Source organism: Chinchilla lanigera, unplaced genomic scaffold, assembly GCF_000276665.1.
Source record: "Chinchilla lanigera isolate Chin_1 unplaced genomic scaffold, ChiLan1.0 scaffold00031, whole genome shotgun sequence".
In the NCBI taxonomy this organism is placed as follows: Eukaryota; Metazoa; Chordata; class Mammalia; order Rodentia; family Chinchillidae; genus Chinchilla; species Chinchilla lanigera.
In genome coordinates this window covers 3,415,266-3,428,718 of record NW_004955432.1, presented here as the reverse complement: position 1 = coordinate 3,428,718, position 13,453 = coordinate 3,415,266, and the positions used below count along the sequence as shown (strand labels likewise).

Here is a 13,453-nt window from a genome sequence, read left to right as displayed (position 1 = left end):
TCTCTCTCGCCTTTTTTTGGAGACAGGGTCTTGCTGTGCAATTCAGGCTGACCTTGAGCTCACTTTGTAACACAGGCTGGTCCCAAACTAACAACAATCCTCCTGCCTCAGCCTCCTGAGTGCTAAGATTATAGGCATGCACCACCATGCCTGGCCACTTTTTCTAAATTTTAAGGAAACTATGTTTGAGTTGTTCCTGCACTACACAATACACTGTGTGTGTATATAACATACACTCACTGAGTCTTCATAATAAACCTGGGTAATAAAATGAAAGGTGCAGAAGCTAGGTGAGTTCTGAAACTTTTCAAAGTAATACAGTAAATGCTAACAATCTAATCCACAGTATTGTTATCTTCCTGCACAATTCCTAAAGTGCATTTTATGTCATTATTTCCACTGGTGAAATCTAGAGGCCCCCCCGACTGTTCCTACAATGAACTGTCAAAGCATTTTTCTAGGCGAGAAAAGAAATATATATAGAATAAGTTCTGAAAAACTAGTACTTAGTGGGGTGTAGTGGTGCATGCCTATAATCCCAGCACTTGGGAGGCTGAGGCAGGAAGACTGCTGTAAGTTCAAGGCCACCCTGGGCTACATAGTGAGTTCAATGCCAGCCTGCACTATACAGCAAGACTCCGTCTCAAAAACAAAACAAAACAAACCTACTAATTAGAGAAGAGTCTCTGGGGGGAAAAAAAAAAACAAAGTATGGCTTCACAGAAATAGTGAAGATTTACGGACATAAAACATTTCATAAGATTCCTATGAGATGTCACTAAAAGGGAAAATAGAGGCATTAAAAATGGCAGCAACATAACATTTTTTCATATACCAGAGATTTTCTTTGTAGAAAAAAAGAATCTAATGACTGTCAGAAAGCCTACCAGTTCTTACATCTGTCCAAATACATGTGATCTAAGGGGAATGAGATCAAATATCTGGTAAGAAATTATTTTGGATTGCTGAAATGGATATATAAGGTATGAGAAAACATTAGGTATATTTAAATTTTTTTAAAAAATGTATTACAGTAAAAGACACACTGTCTTTAATACATGTCCCTCAGATACTCTTGCTCACTTTGCACACACTTACCACATCGTTTTTTGCCACTTTCTGAAGCAGTTCTGGGGTGTCTTTACTTGCACTGTCATGGCTGCCTTGATGTTCAAATCAATTCAATTTCCTAGTAACTCTGACTTTGGGAAAGAGCCAGGCGTCTTACAGTACCAGATCTGGTGAATAAGGTGGATAAAGACACATTCATGTTTTTATGAGCCTGCCTTTCCACTGGCTGGCCCTGGGCAGCAGCATCTACTGTATTTTTTTTTTTTTTTTTATCATATCCAGTGAAGACACTCATGAAAGAGGACTTCCAGAACTGCTTCAGACAGTGGCAATAATGATGTGTGTTCGAAGTGAGGGGAGTATTTTGAGGGGGATTAACAGCAATGTAGGCAGGCATGGTGTCACACACCTGTAATACCAGCACTCGAGAGGCTGAGGAGGAGGTTAGTTGTGAGTTCGAGGCCAGCCTGGGCTAGAAAGTGAGGTCAAGGCCAGCCTGAACTGCATAGTGAGACTCTGTCTCAAAAAGACAAAAATAAAAACCAAAAAATGTCCCTTTTACTGTAATACATGTAAAAAAACATTTATCGCAAGTGCATGTGTCTGTATTACACCTGCCTGGAGGTCACCTACACTGTCTGGCCCACACTCTCTTCCTTAGTGCCTAGCACAGTACCTGTCACATAGTTTACACTCAGAATCTGTTGGATGAATTAATGAAGAGAGGAAGGAAAATATTTTCCATGCCCTTGATTATTTTTCTTCACTTCTCAGCATCCCAAAGGGTAATAATGTACATATTTCTGATCTACCTAAAGAATAGTTTGAGTGACTTCCAGAGCTCCTTTTTTGAATTCAAGAAACATGAATGTAATAACTTGCCCTAGCAGGGGATTGAATAATAGTTTTAAATGCCATTTTGTAAAATCTTCTGAAAGACATTTTGGAAAAAATGTTCCATAGTCGTTCTACTTTGGGCAATCACTAATCATCAGAAATTTGGGAGTTTTGACAACTATTCTATAAGGAAGAAAATGATACTCACCTTTTTAAGAAAACAAAACAAAAAAACGCTTAGATGCTGAAAGGTGAATAAGAGGAACCATGAAATAAAAGTATATTATCCAAAGAATATATTTTACTTTCAAATCCATACTGTGTTTATATTTTAACCAGAACGTGCAGTTTGCCTTTATCTGCAGCTGTAAACAACATAGGTAGTATGAGGGCACTTCCTACGTTTTGATCTGAGTTGAGGCAGTATGGAGATAACATGACTATGGAAGCCCGACGACAGCCTGCTCTGGGGAGCCTGCAGCGTGGAAGTGTTGTGGCTCCTACAGCTCAACAGAAGGTGTAGGCTGACGAGATAGGTTGCCATGGGAAACTACAGGTCATGAGGCGTTGACTATGTTTTATCATAGTGTGCTGCTTTTCAGGCCTAAAGGTCCACTGAGGGTCAAGTGGGGGCTGCGGTCTGCACAGCCGCCAAACTGCATCCCCCTGCGGCGCTGCAGCCACGGGCACAGAGACCAGTCTGTGAGCAACGAGGAGCTGAAGCTGTGGTCTCCAAATGTCCTAGATCACACGTCCCTATCATTAAAATGCAAAACTAGACAAAAAGCTAACAAAAACGTTGGAGTGACCACTGTGCATACTGTATGCATATTTCTCCATAAATTAAATTTTAACCATAAAACATGGAGTTGAAAGTTTAAAAGATGAAGAAAAACAACAGTTCTTATATTTTCTTCTTGAACCTCACTTAGCGGCAGAGCAGCTCTGTGTTACTGGAAGACCAAATCTCCTCCCGTCATCTGCAGCAGCAGGGATGGAACTGGAGGCACACGATGTTAAGTGAAATAGGCCAACCACAGAAAGACGAACACCATGTGTCCTCACTCATCGTAGAAGCTAAAAACTGGTCACCCAGAAGTGAAGAGTAGAACAGTGGTCACTAGAGGGTAGGAAGGCAAGAGGCTAGCTTATAGGTACCACCATACGGGTGGGGAATTCGTTCTAATGTTCATAGTACGGTAGGTAACTAGAGCATACAACAATTTACTTTATGTTTCAAAATAACTAGAAGAGACTGGAGGTTTCTACAGCCTAGAAACAATAATATTTGATTAGATTAAAATGTTAATTCCCTTGACCTGATCATTATACTTTGTATACATGTAGTAATTATACTGTTCCCCATATATAAGTACAAATATATATGTGCATATATACAAATTTATATATATATATATAAATAAAATATATACATATTGTCATATATATGTATATAGTACACACATATATATGACAGTTTAAAAGAGAAAACTAAGCTGGTGGCACACACGTGTCATCCCAGCTCTGTGGAAGGCTCAAGGGGGAGCATTGCAAGTTTAAGCCCAGCCTGGGTAATTTCTGACTTAGACCTCCATCTTTTTTAGAAAAAAAGCTGGAGGTTTAGTTCAGGTGAGGGCCCTGGGTTCAACCCCCAGCACTGAAAGAAAAATGGAAAATATTTAAAAAGGAAAAGGAGAAGAGGGGTTCAATTTTTTTTTTTACTTTCTAGATTTGATTGTAAAAGAGATGAACTATACATAGTAAATTGCTAGGTTAATTGCTCTGTTAGGATAATGATCTAAAGCCTATCACTTCCCAGCTGGACATGGTGGTACACACCTGTAATCCCAGCATTCAGGAGGCTGAGGCAGGAAGATCTCTGCAAATTTGAGGCCATCCTAGGCTACATAGTTCAAGACCACCCTGAACTATGTAGCAAGACCCTGTCTCCCCCCAAAAAAGCTTATCACTTCCTAAAAAGTAATGCAGTTAGGAAAATGATTAATGTATGAAGAGAAAATACTGTAATTTTAAGCCATCTTAAAAATATCAAGATAGAATACCATTCTACCTAGATTTTATTGATGTCCTGTGTCTCTTTAGAATCTCATGTTTCCAGTTATCTGCTATTGGCAGATCTATTTGGGAATATTGATTTTGGCTTTAAAACAGTGGTGAGAACAGAGGCTGCTTCAGAGCTACACACGGAGAACCCACCATAGAATACACGGTGGAAAAAAAAGAAAAGAATGCATAGAAACTCCGAAGACTAAATGGGACCAACAACTGTGGGAGGCTTACCACTCCCTCAGAGTGATCGAGGGGGACTGCTAAGCAGGTATCACGCGCAGCGCTGTAATGTCTTAGGTACAGAAATAACTCCACATGGAAGGAGGCCTTGATGTTTCTTTTGTAATTAGCAGACCTTACCCTTCTGTAATAAGTTGCTCATTCCTGTCTCTATGGCTTCTTTAACAATGCTCTCTCTGGATGGCCTTTGTCTGTCTGCCAGCACGTTCTCTGTTTTTTATCATTTAGTTTAAGATTGTAATCCCAAGGCAGCCTTAATCATTTTCTCCAAATGATTAGTGCACTGCTTTGCACAGTAGTAATTACAATAACATGTAGTAATTACAATAACTTGCTTTTTTATGTACGTTGGGATTTGGAGTCTTCTTACATTTCCTTATGTATGTTGCTTTTCCCAGAGAAAGTATGAATTTCTCAAGGGAAACATAATACTGTATTTTCACTTTCTTTGTTTACTCCCTAAGGCCTCGTATGGTCCGGGGCAGGCACAGCTCTTGAAAGCCTTAGGCTTGCTCTACCTAAGGCTCGTTCTTCCTTGGGTCTGCAAAGCTTGCAGCTCCCACCGTGTCCGGGAGGAGAGCCTGGTGCTGTGCGCTGTCACGCCCAGCAGGTCACACAGCAGCCGAGTGTGTGGTGCTCCCTCAGCAGCCGCTCAGCCCCCGCGTAAGTCAGTCTTCTGTTCCCTGCATCAGCTCAGCGAGCAGTAATGCCACCCTTGTCCTGTTCTTGTTCACCACCCCCTAGCTTTCTCCTTGCCCAATCTAAAACATTCCAAGATCTCCTCTCACCTTCTCTTAGCGATTCCCCTTCCTTTAGACATCAACAATAACTATTTGCAGAGAAAATTCAGGCTCAAAAATTTATCTCTGGCCGGGCATGGTAGCACACAGCAGTAATCCCAGCACTTAGGAGGCTGAGGCAGAAGGATCGCCACAAGTTCAAGGCCCACCTGGGCTATGTAGGAAGTTTGAGGCCAGCCTGGACTACATGACGAGACCCTGTCTCAACATCACCACCCCTGCAAATTCATCTTTGTCTGTTAAGGTTAGGTACTGTGACCATTACCAACTGAAATAAAAAGTTTTAGAAAGACAAAGTATGGGGCAGTTTGATAGCCAATAAAACGAACCATCTTCTTACCTAAAAAAATAAAAATAAGGAGCATATGCTCTCCTAAATGAAAGCTGTAACTAAAAATATCTCACTGAAATTTGAATTTTGTGCATTTGTCTGGACATAGCGTGGAACAGCTCCCAACACTGGCCCCTTCTCAGCGCAGCTCTGTGGAGAGAAGCAGCCCTATGCACAGGCATCTGTGGTGTGGCGTGAATGACCAGTATCCTACGAAAGACCCACAGAGAGGCTAGGTACCCTTGGAGAACTGAGGAGAGCCCCCATGTCGTCTGCTGTGTTCCGTGATCTCAGATGAGAAACCCAGCCGAGAAGGACATACTTAGGGCAAGTATTATTTTCTCAGTGCCCGGCAATGCCAGGAAGGGGCCACATCCGGGGGCCAGTACGTGAGGTCATCTGTCTGGAGTCAAGCATGACTTCTGTGCAGATAGATGCCAGGTGAATTCATTACGGCTGACAAAGTCTCAAGGAAACAAAGTTTATATCATCATTTTTATGACTGTGTAACAGAGACCAAAGAAATCAGCTGTCACCCATCACCATAGAGCACCTCCACTTCCAGAGAATATGGACTTACTTCAGGGGACAGCACGCTACCATGTTTAAGTTTCTCATCCACACTGTTTCTTCGTCTCTGGAGTTGATCCTTTTCTTTCTGAAGGGCTTGGACTTGTTCTGAAATCTTCATTCTTTCCTCAGCTGTGCTGCTCTGGAGCTGCACACTCTTTTCAGACAACTCTTGGTCCAGTATGTTCAGGCGAGTTGATATTCTAAAGCTGTCTGTGTTTAATGCCTGAAAAGACACAAGCCACCAGACACCCCCAAATAAAAATCCAACTGCTTGCAAGTTAGGAAGACACAGAGAAAATTACTAAATATAACGAAGTTTTACCTTTTACATAATTATTTTCTTGGATGGACCTTTTAGGGTCAATATATACAATCTTAAATTACTCATTTTTTTTAGAAAGTATAGACTCATGCTATGAATTTATTACCAAGAATAGTTTGGCTAAGTTTGTTTCTGTTTTGGTTTTTTTTTTGTTGGGGGCGGTTTCCTGGTACTGGGAATTAAACTCACGACCTTGCGCTTGCCAGGCAGGTGCTGTGCCGCTGAGCTAAATCCTCAGCCCCTAGCTTGGCTAGGTTTGAAAGGTAATATTTTTATTTCTTTTTTTCTAAATTGAACTTTTCTTCTTTGGCCTGTTATAAGGTTAGAGTTTCCTACAGGCTGAGACTTGGTGAGTTTAAACATATTTTGTTTCTATTCTTGGTTCACTCTAGTAAGAAAATGCAGATGAATCTGGTCAGGTTTATGGACATGCTTATTACAGTTTAGGATAATTTATTAAAAAAAATTCTTTTGGTGCTAGGGACTGAACCAGGGCCTTGAACATGCCAGGAAAGCACTCTTCCGTTGAGATACATCCTTTTTTTTTTTGTCTTTTTGAGACGGGGTCTTGCTTTGCAGTTAAAGCTGGCCTTGAGCTCACTTTGTAGCCCAGGCTGGCCTCGAACTCACAATGATCCTCCTGCGTCAGCCTCCCCAGTGCTGGAATTGCAAGTGTGCACCACCATACCAGGCTTCCTATGTCTTTTTAAAATTTTACTTTGAGACAGTCTCACTAAGTTGCCCAGGTTAGCCTTAGACTTGCAGTCTTCCTGCCTTAGCCTCCAGAATAGCAAAGCAAAGGAAACAACAGAGTAAAGAGCTGCCTATACGTGTTAGTTACTTTTCTCTCATTGCTGAGACAAAATACCCAACAGTGAAAATTAAGGAAGGAAAGGTTTATTTAGCTCAGAGTTTGTGGAGGTTTCAGTCCATAATCAGCTGGTGCCAAGGCAGAGTGGCACATGGCAGAGGGCTACACTTCAAGGCAGCAGGAGACAGTAAAAGCAATGAGAGCAAAAAGGGAGGAGCAGCAAGAGCAAGCCTCTTTCCCTCCCTTATATTGTATACAAGCTACCGCCCCAGGGCGGGTAGAGCCCTCACACCCATAATCCCAGCACTGGACTGTGAATCAATCAAAAACTCTAGAAGCCTGCCCTATGAGGCTTTAGGGGGACATCTAGATACAAACCATAATGTAAAATATATAATATATACTTACATATAATCATATATGTGTGATTTATAATATATGTGTATATTATCATAAAGTTCATAATTTTAAAAAAGCAATCCTCCCCCTCAAACTTTTACCTGAATACATCTCCCCAGAAACAGCTTCCTGCAACCTTTTTAGCTGTTTCTTCTGGTATGTATGTCCAGGTCTCTAAATAACTTTGTTAAATCAGGAGTTGTCTGTTATCTGCATATAACAACAATAAGGGGTTAGCGCTCAGACCTCCCCTTCTTCCCAACCTGTCAATGCTATATTACAGCTTTTAGTTAAATCAGTATTTACCTAATTATGACTTTGTATTATTCATTGAGCTGAACTAGCATATTTCCATTTGATTTTTTGCACCCTATCACTAACTTTCCTTCAATAAAACGATAAAATTCCTTCCATACTTTCTTGATCAAACTTATCAGGAAATAATCTGTTCCTCTCTGGAAACATTCTGGCCAGAGCCTCCATCCTTCTGCTCTGAACAGGAATGGTTATCCTGAGACTTTCCTTGGGAATGTCCTAGGAATTTCTGTGTGGATCACACTTTTCAGAATCCTGATTCTTTCTCTTCCGTAGTTTATAGTTTTTTCTTTTTTTATGGTACTGGGAATTGAACACAGGGTCTTGGCACTGAAGTAATGTCTAACCTGTTTTATTTTTTATTTTCAGACAGTGTCTCATTAAATTGCCCAAGTGGAGCTCCAACTTGCAGTCTGCCTGCCTCAGCCTCCCAAATTGCTGGGATCACAAGGTCTGTGCTTTTATTTCGTGAAGCACATCCTCTGGTAGTTCCCTGAGATGGCTTGATATGAGAGTTATTTTTTAACGGCAGTATTCTGCCTTCACAATAATTAAGAGTTGCCTAATAGAATGAAATAACTTTTTCCTGAATTTAAAGATTGCTTTGGTCATTTAAATTCCAAAGACAGTTCAGAAACCCAATGTCTCTGATTCTTGAGACTGACAAGTGACCAACCTTTCCCCAAATACAGTGGAACCTTCACCATGTGCTTGGGCACTCATTCACGGGGCCCTTGCTGAGCTATTTCAATCTGAGCCACGCATCCTCAGTGTTGGGATCATTTATTATATTACCTCTTTTCTGTCTTTTTTGTGGTAACTTTTCAGAATTTCTATTGAGTGTTGGACTTCCTAGATTTATCTGCCATTTAAAACATTTCCCTCTGTTTTCTAGTGATTTATCTCGTTACTTTCTGGTGTATTTCCTCAACTTTATCTCTACACCCTATAATTCCCATAGTTATTTCCTGCTTGTTTTATGGATAGAGTGATATCTTTTGCCATACTGATTTTTAAAAGATTTTTTTAGCTTCCTCATCTGTCCTTAATTGTTCTGAGTTCCTTTGTTCCTTTTGTTTTGGTGCCATCTCTTTCTAATTGGGGGCACTTAAGAATCAGGTATTAAGAAGCTGAGAAGATGTGGTGATAAGATACATGCAGAAGCCGGGCGTGGTGGTGCACATCAGTAATCCCAGCGCTGGGGGGAAGTGGGCGCTGAGGCAGGAGGATCACCGAGTTCAAGGCCAACTTGGGCTACACATAAGCGAGTTCAAGGCCAACTTGAACTGTATAGTGAGACCCTATTTCAAACAAGGTACACGCAGGATTCTAAAGGCGTTTTAGGCTTTTTTTTTGAGGGCCGATTTCAGAAGATCCGCTGCTGGGAAGTAAGAATCTGGCCACCACAATTTGGTCTGGCTTATTTCATTTAACATGTGTTTTCAGGTTTGCCCATATTGTAGCAGGTATCAGTGTTCCATTACTCTCTATTGCCAAATAATACTCTCTTGTATGAATGTGAGTGTGTTCATCCATTCATCAATTAACTAATGCTTGTGATTTTATTTTTTAGCAATCACAAATAATATTACTATGAACATTCATGTTCAAGTTTTTGTATGGACATATGCCTTTATTTCTCTTGGATATATACCTAGGATTGGAATTGTTGGGTCACATACTATTGCTTATGTTTAACCTGTGAGGAACTCCAAGGTGGTTATCCAAAGCAACTGTACCATTTTACAATCCCACCAGCAATAGGTGAAGGTTCCACTTTCTCCACCTCTTCACCAACACTTCTTATTATTTGTTTTTCTGATTACAGCTACCCTAATGAGTGTGAACTTGTACCTTATTTAACTTTTGATTGTATTATCATCGTGGCTAATGATGTTGTGCATCTTTTTATGTGGTTACTGGCCTTTGCAGAAATTGGCCTTTTCACGTGTGTTATGTTTTATATCTAGATGTTCCCCAAAGCTTCATGTGCTCATAGGTGGGCTTTTGGGAGGTGACTGGATCATGGAGGCATAGGATAGCTAAATGTGCTGCTGGAAGGTGAAGCCTCATTAGAAGAGGTGGTCACTGTGGGGGTGTGGCCTGGAAGGCTGTATCTCCCTCCTTCCTCCTTTGATCTCTCTGCTTCCTGCCTGCCATACCATGCGCTTTTTTTCCTCTGCAATGCCACTCTGCCTTGGAGCCAGCCAACTGTGGACTGAAACCCCCATAAACTGTGAGCTAAATAAACCTTTCCATTAACTTGTGAGTGTTGGGTATTTTGTCCCAGCAACAAGAAAGTAAAAGACTGCTTATCTGCTTTAGAGAAATGTCTTTTCAGATCCTTTGCCAATTTTTAAGTAAGTTGTCTTTCTATTATTGAGTTGTAAGAGTTCTTTATATATTTTCAGTCCCTTATCAGATACATGATTTTCAAACACTTCCCTCATTCTATAAGTTGTACTTTGTTGCCAGTGTCCTTTGCATCACAAATTTTAAATTTTTGATAGTATATCTGTTGTCACAAAAATGTATGCCTATGTGTTCCTTTAAGAGGTTTATTATTTTTGCTTTACATGTACATGTACATGTACGTTAAGCTATATTTGTGTACAATGTGCATATATTCCTTTTCTGTCACTTTACTGGGATAATGTGCATGTGGTCAGTCCATCATGTTCCATATAATCAAGTCTTATATTTCTTCTTTTTTTTTTTTTTGTTTTTCTCCGGTACCGGGAACCGAACTCATGACCTTGCGCTTGCCAGGCAGGCGCTTTGTCGCTGAGCTAAATCCTCAGCCCCAAGTCTTGTATTTCTGAAACACTGACAAAGATATAATCTTTTTATGCTTTCTGTTCAGGAAAGAGCCAGCAGGGTAACAGCCTTAAGTTTCTCTTCTGTTTCTTTAACATGTTCCCTCCAGCTTGAACCACTATTGGTACATGTGTGACTGTCACTTTGGTGGCTTGTACTACTAATGGAACAAACAGGTCTAATCACTGTTATTGGTCTTTTAATGAGACGGTCATTGCACATGTACCTTCAGTGGTTCAAGCTGCCTGTTATGGTCCCATTGGGAACATGGTAAAACAATTTTCAAAAAATCAGCTTTGCATTGCTTTATTGTGGTTTTCATTTATTTGCACTCCCTACTTACCTCAGTATGTTCTTGCTTACAAAACACAAATTATCTGTTTTTCTTTTTCTGTACCATAAAATTAACTTATTTCAGGGAAAACATTTTCCTTCTCATTCTTCTCTTAGTTTCCTCTTCTTTTCTTACACAGAACATATTATAACATGTCCTTAACGTAACTTTTCCTCACTTGCTATTTGTTAATCTCTGGCTATCATTTACATGAATATATTTACAACTTGGCCCTGTCAGTAAGTTTTAGCAAGTTACATACCTGGATGTAACACCAGCAGGTAGGCTGGTAAAGGGGCCACCGTCATACCCAGTGTCCAGTGCTGGCCGTGAAAGCTATTTCAGTGTGGACTCAAATGGAGCACAGGTAAGTACAGCTCACCATCACTGTGTACTTGCTGTGTCAGTGTGGAGAGGTTGAGAACACACCACCATCAACTCTAGTCCTACTGGTCTAGATGCTAACTGAAAGCCACGTCTAATAGATCAGGCAGGCTGCTGTCCTGTGTTCTATAATTCAGTGTGCAGACCGACCCTGGGCCTACGGCTGTCGAAGATAAGGTAATAGGTACATAACTTGCAAGTCTGGTCAAGCCAGCCTTATTTTTATATGCTGCTGTTTGTGGTCCCTTCTATTTCTTCCACAATCATTCCTTTCTCAAAAGTTGGGACTGAGATAAACTCCACTGCAAAACTACTTTCGCTCACTCATAAAGTATAAATCCTCCTGGAATAACTTTTGTAAAGGTATCAAGTCTTTATAATTAAAAAAAAAGGTAAGTTTTCATTATAAAAAGAGTGAGGAAATAGTGGTTATGAATGTAATCAATGCTACTGAATTGTATACCTAAAAATAGCTAAAATGGGACTGGGGGTTTTGCTCAGGTAGGGCTCTTTCCTGGCATGTGTAAGGCCCTGGCTTCAACCTCCAGTACGATATAAAACACACAGACAGAAAACAGGTAAATTTTACGTTCTGTATATTTTGGCAAAATAAAAAGTTAATAGTAAATCATACTTGGATGAATATTTAACATTTCACTTCAAAATTCCAATAGATTTTGGTGATGGTGATTACATAGGTAAAATTAAGCAAAGTACACGGAGAACAAGAATAGTTCTCCCTTGGTTTTCAGCTTGGCAGTGATATGATCTACCTCTTAAAAGAAAGAAGTCCTGGGACCAGAATCAAATAGCAAATGAGAAAGGGTACCTGACTGGCTCTCAGCCTCTTACTTTCCAGCCAGCGCTTTTCCTGGAGCAGGGCCTCCTTCTTAGACAGGATGGCCTCCCGCTTCCTCAAGTCTTCTTCCAGCTCCTCTAATTCTTGGCGCTGGTTCAGAACTTTCTCTACTTCTTCATCCAACCATTTCTTTTGCTCATCCAATTTCTACATTAAAATCCCAAAGGAAAAATAAAAATAAATACAATTCCAAAGAAATGTTACCATTCGTTTTTGTTTCTGCCATAAAAGTTATATGGTAGCAATGTAATTTCAAATGGATTGAAAACTGGGATGAACACTTAATAGTGAGAGTGACTCCTGTTCCTGTCTGGAGCCCTAAGGAGGTGGTGAATATGCTGTTATTGTTTTCTAGGAAATTAAAGCTCATTCCCTAGAGACATTAAAGAGTGTGGAGAAGTGGGGCCTGGCAAAGACAAGGCTGATGATTTTCTTTATAGACGCTGTACTAGGAATGCCTAGGCTCCCCTCCCACTGCAGAGGTGTGCGCCTCCACCACAACACTAGACCCCTCCTCACGTCTCCCCTGCCCTGAGCTGCTTGATCGACTGTTCTCACCCCTGTCCACTGCACTTGGTGTCTAACCTGACCCACAGCTGGCACCCATTAAAATATCAAAGGAATATTTAAGTAAATATGTAAGTAAATACCTTATTCAAGCAATAAATAAATGGAATGAAAAATTAATACAGGAAAACATACAGATGATAGAGGATGGAAAAAAACCAATCTATAGTAGACCTTGTCAACTCCAAATATTAATAAGTAAAAGAGCTGGAAAGATACTCCACACAATAATTAAAGGAAGTTCATATCCAGAGAAATAAAAATACAGCACATTTCTGGATGAGAAAATAAATATTTTAATAGCAGATATTTCAGAAGAAATAATAGAAATTTAGCACACAGGTGGCAAAAAGTCTAGTGTTTAAAGATTTTATTCCGTCTACCACTTTTTACCTCTACTTAGACAGTCCTCAAAAGTGGAAAGGAACCAAAAACACTAAACAAAATCCACAAACCTGGAGTTGGTTTTTACTTCCAAAAGGTTCTTTCTTTGTTTCCAAGTTACATGTATCAAGATCCTCAGCCTTCATTTTCAGGCCTTCTTTCTGTCCTGCTTTTAATTGTAGTTCCTATAGAAAAAAAAATTAAAACTCTTTATCCATTTACTACCTGGCCATCATTAAATATGCAGATGATAACTTCTTTCTTTCTTTTTCTTTTTCTTTTCTTTTTTTCTCTTTTTTGAGACAGGGTCTCACTATGTAGTTCAGGCTGGCCTTGAAT

At 40.1% G+C, this 13,453-nt stretch overlaps 1 protein-coding gene across 11 annotated transcripts in view; it reads right to left on the bottom strand.

Annotated features, from left to right (window-relative positions):
• Kif27 (kinesin family member 27) overlaps window positions 1-13,453 on the bottom strand; it is a 142,690-nt gene that overhangs the window by 12,398 nt on the left and 116,839 nt on the right. For all 11 annotated transcript variants that reach the window (XM_005387957.2, XM_013515990.1, XM_013515989.1 and 8 more), the window contains 3 exons: window positions 13,186-13,299; window positions 12,134-12,310; window positions 5,930-6,145 (listed from right to left, as the gene is read on the bottom strand). In XM_005387957.2, coding sequence (XP_005388014.1) covers window positions 5,930-6,145; window positions 12,134-12,310; window positions 13,186-13,299 — 507 coding nt within the window. The remainder of the gene's footprint in view (window positions 1-5,929; window positions 6,146-12,133; window positions 12,311-13,185; window positions 13,300-13,453) is intronic.